Source organism: Eurypyga helias, unplaced genomic scaffold (assembly GCF_000690775.1).
Source record: "Eurypyga helias isolate BGI_N326 unplaced genomic scaffold, ASM69077v1 scaffold16731, whole genome shotgun sequence".
Classification (NCBI taxonomy): domain Eukaryota; kingdom Metazoa; phylum Chordata; class Aves; order Eurypygiformes; family Eurypygidae; genus Eurypyga; species Eurypyga helias.
The window spans coordinates 2,987-11,125 of NW_010230326.1; the positions used below are offsets into that span (position 1 = coordinate 2,987).

Here is an 8,139-nt window from a genome sequence, read left to right on the forward strand (position 1 = left end):
TCATGACCAGAACTGACTGATTGTGTTGTGATTGGGGACATAAAAAAAAAAAAAAAAAAAGACCGTGTACAGGACTGTACAATTGCCTGACAGTGGGGTTTCGTGTTCAAGAAAATTCACACTTTTAGACAAGACTTTAAGGATTAAGGATGTTTTTTTCTAGAGTACAAGTGCAGTGCTAGGCAGTCTAACGAACCTGAAGGTGTACAAGTGATGGGATGAGATGCACCCATGGGTCCTGAGGGAACTCATGAATGGAGTTGCTAAGCCACTACCCATCATACTTGGGAAGTCAGGGCAATCCAGTAAAGTTCCCACTGGCTGGAAAAGGGGAAACACAAATCTCATTTTTAAAAAGGGAAATAGGGAGGACCCTATACCATCTATTTCATCTACTTACCCCAGCTAACCAAACACAGTATACAAATCAGTGTGGCTCAGCTGATAAAGGCACTTCAGTTGCTTCTGGTTGTCTGTTGAGATGCTCAGGAAAATTAGAATGTTTGTTTGTTTTGAGTGTTCACACACACTCTGCAACAGGCACTAGTGGTAGCAGGTTTTGAGGTCACAGGAATGCTTGTCATTCACTGCTTTTAAGAAACCTTTGAGCAGAAACAGAGTAGAATGCATTCATTAAAATAGTAACTACCACACCCAAGTCGGTATGCGTAAAAAAAAAAAAAAAAAGAAAAAAAGAAAAAATAGCTTCCTTGGGAAACAAAGTAAATTCTGCATTTGCCATCAATTTATTTTTTTTAAAGCTACTAGTACGGAACTTTCAGGATAAAAACCTGCATTTATCTTTACCCTTAATGTCCGGAAACAGCTCTGGGCCAACTATGGAACAACCAAGCATAACAAGAGTTTCATCTTTCCCATCTTCTCCTCCTGAAGCCTAGTTGCTGTCTGAGTCATTGTCTTCATCTTCTTTTCCAGACAGAGCATGTTTGGATAAATCACTGGCTTCTCTCAAAGGAACAGCCCCTTTCCGTTGTGGCAAGACACTGAAAAAGGCATCCTTCCAGTCTCTCTTCTCTAGGTATGCAAGGATGATCTCAAACACTGCAATATCAAGAAAGACTGTCAGCTCTTTTACAGAGACCTAAGTGAACTGCTGATGGGAACACCCCCCTCCAGATCTATCTTTACGTAGGTTTACAGGCATTTAGTTGTGGTATCTTGAGAGTAAAGCTGACGAAGTACAGGCAGAAGCAGACAAGGCAATTCTGCTACTGCTGCAGCCTAAAGCCAAGCACACGTTGATTCTCTAGTTTTAAGGCAAATGCTCTGGTTGCAGAGGAAGTGCACAGCAGCGCTCTGGGAACACCCCCCTCCAGATCTATCTTTACGTAGGTTTACAGGCATTTAGTTGTGGTATCTTGAGAGTAAAGCTGACGAAGTACAGGCAGAAGCAGACAAGGCAATTCTGCTACTGCTGCAGCCTAAAGCCAAGCACACGTTGATTCTCTAGTTTTAAGGCAAATGCTCTGGTTGCAGAGGAAGTGCACAGCAGCGCTCTACTCAGGGACACAGAGAAATGTCGCCCCAGTACTTCACGTCTCACCAGAGCCTTCTATACAGGCATTAATGTTTTCTGTTGTTTCACAGGAAAACTGTTGTGGATTTACTCTAACAATGACTTTGTTCCCTCCCTAAGGCCCGCTACAGTTACCTTTCTCTTTAATTTCCACCTGAGTAGAATCCATATTAGTCTCCAATTCTGTGACCTTTTCTTGCTGTTTCTATTATGCTAACCACACAGTCACCCTACTTATCTTTCCGCTCCCAAAAACTTTCCCCGATTGACAACAGCTCCAAACTGCATTATGTGCAAAATCAATCAGCAAATTCTTATTTAAAAAAACCCTAGGCTATGCAAAAAACTCTCAACACAGACTGTGGCTCAGCAGCAGCAAGAAAGGTGGGACGAGGCCCTATGGCTAGTAAGCCAGACTTGGATGACAAATCTGGGGCAGAGGGGTGGCTCCTCAAGCATGGGGCTACAGAAATAGTGCTAACACTGCCGGAGAATGCCGACTTCCAAGAATGCATCCAGCACAAGTGTTCTCGATGCCAAGCGACAGCATATGAGAAAGGATCAGAGGAGCTCTGGAGGAAAAAAAGCCTGACTGAGAGTTAGGCAGGCATTCAGAGAGGGAGGAGCAGCAGGGATCTCATACTCAGTGTCAGGTTACAGAAAAGTGTCACATTTACTAGAGGTTTCCTGCATCCAGGTTTACTGGACCAGCAGCTACTCTCTCTGACACTAATATTGAAGAGCTAGCCATTTGACTAAGCAGGTTATTCACCTGAAACATCCTCTGAAGGTATAAGCTCTCAAAGTACTATAGTAATATCATGATAAGTTACTGCAGAAGGCATCTCTGGCAAAGAGGCTGGCTTAAGAGACAAGAAGAATCTAATGAGCATGTTTCTTCTCCTTTGCTTTGGAACTTCCTTTATCTGCACAGTAAAACCAGAACTGATTGGAAGAGAGTGGCTACCACAGGAGAAGAGAGGCTCCTATGATGGGCTGCAATAGCAACAAAAATATTATGCAAGGACAGAAAAAGGCAGTGGGAACAGCTGGCAGATGTCACTGCAGACTGGGATGGACCACTGTGGTCCTGCAACACACCTACACGAAAATTATAACATGAGATTTAAGAGGTATCTTGATTCTGCCCACCTTACCCATGCCAAGTAGCAACTCACTTGAAAGCTGTCTTTTGGTATTTAAGTTGGAAGCTATTAAGGTTAAAATCTACAACAGAGCCTTAATTACAGCTGTTAAAGGTACCTCTGCTTTTGGTGGTGGTTGAGTTGTGTTTATTTTCCTGCCCAAATTATTTCATAGAATAGTTTAAGTTGGAAAAGACCTTTAAGACCATCAAGTCCAACTGTTAACCCAGCACTGCCAAGTCCACCACTAAACCATGTCCCTGAGCACCACATCTACACATCTTCTGTTACTTGAGAGAAGAGACCAACCCTCACCTTGCTACACCCTCCTTTCAGGGAGCTGTAGAGAGCCATAAGGTCTCCCCTCAGCCTCCTCTTCTCCAGGCTGAACACCCCCCAGCTCCCTCAGCCGCTCCTCACAGGACTTGTGCTCCAGACCCTTCCCCAGCTCCGCTGTCCTTCTCTAGACATGCTCCAGCACCTCAGTGTCTTTCTTGCAGTGCGGGACCCAAAAACAAATACAGAATTCGAGGTGTGGCCCCACCAGTGCCCAGCACAGGGGGACAATCACTGCCCTGGTCTTGCAGGCCACACTATTTCAGATACAAGCCCAGACGATGTTGGCGTTTGGTATCACCTTTACGTCTAAAAAGTGTCTGTGTATTAAGAGCCTTTCAGTTGCAATTTGAAAAATTTTTAGAAGGGCATGGGAAGACAGGCTCACACAAAATGAAATCTCGGCAACTAAACTGCAGTGAAATCAGGTGTCTAAAAACGTGGCACAAGAAACCTGCACAAGACCATAATGCAGATAGATGAAAGTCTCAGTGTGAGTGATCCAATTCATAGACAGTGCTCAAATATGTAGGAGACAGCCTCCAGACATGTTGCCACTAGAGGTCAGTGTAAGACTGTTGCAGAAAAGCTCCAGCAGAAAGCTCCTGCTATCATAACTTTGGATGAGTAACTCATGAAGTTTATTCTTGTCTCTATAAAGCTATATTTAAAGATCAAGTTTTAAAAACGTAAAATCTTACAAAGATTTGGGGTTTGTTAAGTTTTAATTCCAGTGATATGCTATATTCTCCTCCATGTTTAAATAATCTTTGTTATCACGCAAATACAAATCTCACCAATCAAGAACATAAGAAAATAAAGTTATCATCTAGCGATGTGTTACATAATAGAGTAAACTAGAAATAAAGCAAGGTGAGATAAAACAAAAGAACCTGCAGTGAGGCAAAATAAAGACTTGGACACCATGTCAAAAATCTCCATAAAGGTCTGAGTAGGCTTTATTTTGCATGTTTTTGTTTCATGACATTGAAAGACAGTCTAATAATGAAACTGAAATTTTAAGAAGAGTGGGATTCAAGACTTGGTTAAGCAACTGTAGACTTCAGTCACAACCAGGAAACGAGGTAAACACACAGGTATGAAAGCTCAGCAGCTGGAGTACTGCCGATACAAAACGCAGCGGGTAGCTAAGCTATCCAAAGTGGTGAAAACATCACCTATGTTTATCCTCCCCTGGAATAAAACACATGGGATGGTTTCCAACATTTTACTCAATTACACATTAAGATTAGAATTAAACCTAGAGGTATACTTCTAAAGGGCTAAGAAACCATCCTTGACGTTTCACCATACCTGAAATGTTTAAAGGTCAGGGCAATTACTGTATCCCAAAGACAACTAGATTCAAGAGATAGCAACATAATAAAAGTAACGACGAGGTATCATTGATCACACTACAGTGTGCATTTTGAAGATTCAAATTCTGAATATCACAGGTATATTCTATAACAATGCCATTATTTTGTGATTTAAAACTTACCATGATTGACAGCTAACACTTTCCGACTGTTCATCTTGACAAAGTTTCCAAGCGGGAGCTGTGCATGACCAACTCCCTGCTCTACAGCTTTTTTGTAAGTAATTCCCTGTGGGAAAGACAGCAAAGCATCCAGACTGAGAATCACCATTTCAGATCCGCCCACGCAGATTACTACAAGTATCATTTTCTGGCAAGAGTCTTGCCAGTGCTGCCGTGATCTTGCTTTAGAAGATACTTCCAGAAAGAAATTACCCTGGTTAGACAACACCTGCTTCAAGGGCAACTCCTGTGCCCAAGATGGGCTGAAAACCCCCTTTAACATTGTGTAAATACTTCATAACATAATGACTAGATAAAGGATCTGCTTTAGCTTTCTCCTAGCCTTTAACTGTGGACCTACCACTAAAGGATCATTTGGTAAGGCTTAAGATCCATCCCTTTTTTTAGCATCACACTGAAATATTAAACATGTCACCAGAAACTACATAGGAGTGTCTTTGAAGAAAAGCAGTTAACAGTGCTTTAATTTCCCAGCCACATTCTCTATGTCTCTACGACATTCCAGGTAGCAATCCCACAGCACGATCCCACGTACAGGTATGGAACCAGATCCCTGAGACACATGTGTAACTCAGTCAAGTTCTCCTGACAAGCAAACTTATTAAAAAAGGACATCCAAGATGCAAGTGCTGTTCTTCATCTATATTTGGGCATGTGCATACACACACAAGTGCATGAACAGAAACCAAACCCTGCTGTCCGAAAATATGGCCCTCAGTAAGCCGAGCAGTGTTACTAATTCCATTCCTATATTTAAAATGAAAAGATAAAAATCCTAAAAAGCTCAGCACATCTGCACTCTGGAACACAAGCCACTACAATTTTTTTTTTTCCCCCTTTTTTTTTCCCCCCATTTCTTCAGGTTGTTGGGTTTGTTTGTTTTTTTAAAGTAAATCGCTTTTGAATAAGTTTTCTTGGTATCTGTTAGTTTACACACGAACAGCGCTAATGTCAAATAAGGTGCCAAGAAAAAACAAAACAAAACAAAACAAACACCAAGAAAACCCAACAAAAACTGCGAAGAAACAGACCCACAGTTCCACAGTTTACCTTGTGGTGATTGTGATCCACCAGCCCTCCAATCACATAGGCTTTCTTCTCATCAAGCTCACTGAGAACGTTCGGGGAATCTGAGGTAAGATAGACCAGGTCTTCTTTCTTTATTAGCTCACTGTAGTGCTCTGCTCTAATTTGGATATCCTCAAAAAAAGGTAGTTAAGAGAAGTTACATTCAACTGATGAATTGCTGGGCAAGCTTTACAGACCCAAGGCAGAACCATCAACCGTCAATCCAACGGTATGCAGGCATTCTGCATCCCTCATTCATGTTTAAGCACATAGCCCAGTGCAGATTGACTTCTGCATAGAAGATCCGTGGTCCTTACAGCACTGACGTGTAAAAATCATCAGGAAGTTTTATGAAACCCCAAAAGAACTTTACAAATCCTTAAGTTCTTGTGATTTCCATCAAATGTTACCATGTTGCTGAAACCTGAGGTAACCGCTCAGTTAACACTACTTGTTTGATAAAAGGGGTTTATTGCAAAGCAACTATAGCATGAGACACCCTGACAGTAGAACTGTTTTTAATTATGCACAGTTCTCTTCATTCAATGGTCTTGGAATACTGGTTTAACAGGGAATCACTAGGAAAACCAACATGAGTTTGAGCACGGAACAAATTACTTCTCTAAAGGACACTTCACTGTTGAGAGGCAGCGTAATGGAAGAGAAGGTGCACACAACAGAATCACATCATGATGTCAAAGTCTCATTTTTTGCCAAGAACAAAAGAACACTGTCAAGACTGAAGACTTTCAAACTGCCTAAATCAAGTAGTTTTGCTTAGCCTATCAAAGAATGGAATCTGTTCAACAAAAACAGGTGAAACAGATGTGTGCAGAGTTTTGAAGCAAAATCAAATCTACATTCAAGACAAGCAGTCTTTGGCTTATTTAAGTTTAATTAATTAAGAACAAAGAGCCACACTATTTCTAATATGCTACTGCTCTGATGTCTTACGAAAAACCCACGTGGAAAAAGCACAGGTCCTTCACAACTAACAATCTGGGTAGCAACCGTAATCAAGATTTCTTTTTCCCTTTTTACAGAAATAGTCAATTATTCACCTTCCAGTTCACCCATCCTTTATCATTTTCATTCATGTTGCTCTTCAACTGTCCCCCGTGGCTGGTCAAGTAAAACTTAGAAAAGAACAAACAGGAGGTACAACATACTGAAATGTTAATACACCAATCTGTTTCCTCTCTGTATAAGACTTTTTCTACCCTTCACTGTTAGCTAAAGCTTTTAATTATTTTTTAGCTGAAAGTGGTACAAAGACCATATTCATGAAGTTAGTGACACATTGAAGAGACAAATACACACTTACAGTCACTTTTTTTTACTCTGTCACAGATAAAACTCATTATCAAGAGTATTTTAGTGGCACACCAGTATTTGTCACTCTTATCTGCATGCACATACTTTTTCATATATTAAAGGGATTTTTATAACACCTGGGTTGAAAAATCAATTACACTAGACACAGTTTTCTTATTAAAAGAAGGCAGTTCTCAGTTTGTTTAAACGTACCTGAACAGGATGAAATGCTTTGCGGTTTTCTGAATAGCATCTCTGAATTTGCTTGTGAAGCTTCTTAACATCCTGTATACAACATAATTTGTTTTTACATAGTCCTTCAGACAGACCACCATAAAATGCTTTACCATGAGCCAGTCAGAAGCTAAAGAGAGAAAAAGGAAGCTTTTAACTGGCAAAAGTGGCTACTGAGAGAGTGTGGACATCAGACCCTGGGAGAAAAAAACACTCATTGTAAAGGGATTATGTTGAAAAGGAAGCACATGCATCTTCCACGAAAGTGTATTTAGACACCTCTACATACGTGCTTGATTTGCATTATTCTAGGAAACCAGCATCACTGGGATTTAATTATATGCAGTAATAACAGTCAAAATTAATCTGAGGAATTTATCACTGTGACAGTGCTCAGTCTTTCACCCATGGGAAAACCCTGAGAACGTACAGTTTATATTTAAGAAAGTCAAATATGCATAATAAACCTGAAGAACTCCAGAACAATACAAGTAATATAGTGGCTAGCTCTGGCATTTTGACCTGACAATTTGGACAACAGTTACTAGTACTACTCAAAATGCAGCAGACTTAATATTTAGCCAATTTTATTTTTTAGAAGGTACACTAGAGAGCCTTATTCTCAGTGCTCCAAAAGCATTGTTTTGTAAATAAAACTGACTGATATTTTAAAATGAAATATCATTATATTACTTTGATTCTTGTAGTGTTTTGAGAATGTTTTGATATATCCAAAGGATTTCAAGTAAACTAGACTTTAGCACTGCAGTACTGCAATGTAAGTTTCTATAGGCAGTAGAGAAAGTGCCTAACTAACTCCACTGCTAAAGGCCACAACCATCTTCACTTACAATGCTTCAGCTGTCCTAAGCACCTGCAGAAGTGCCAGTTTTTATACCAGGCCTGACAGAGGCTCTGCCTGACCAAGGATAAACCTCAGCACG

General features: G+C 40.5%; 1 protein-coding gene across 1 annotated transcript in view; it reads right to left on the reverse strand.

Annotated features, from left to right (window-relative positions):
• Positions 1-895: 895 nt before the first annotated feature.
• The window catches only part of TRMT10A (tRNA methyltransferase 10 homolog A (S. cerevisiae)), a 9,577-nt gene continuing 2,333 nt past the window's right edge, over positions 896-8,139 (reverse strand). The window contains exons 3-7 of the mRNA XM_010160703.1: positions 7,175-7,246; positions 6,709-6,783; positions 5,630-5,779; positions 4,520-4,625; positions 896-1,062 (exon numbers count right to left, since the gene is read on the reverse strand). Coding sequence (XP_010159005.1) covers positions 896-1,062; positions 4,520-4,625; positions 5,630-5,779; positions 6,709-6,783; positions 7,175-7,246 — 570 coding nt within the window. The remainder of the gene's footprint in view (positions 1,063-4,519; positions 4,626-5,629; positions 5,780-6,708; positions 6,784-7,174; positions 7,247-8,139) is intronic.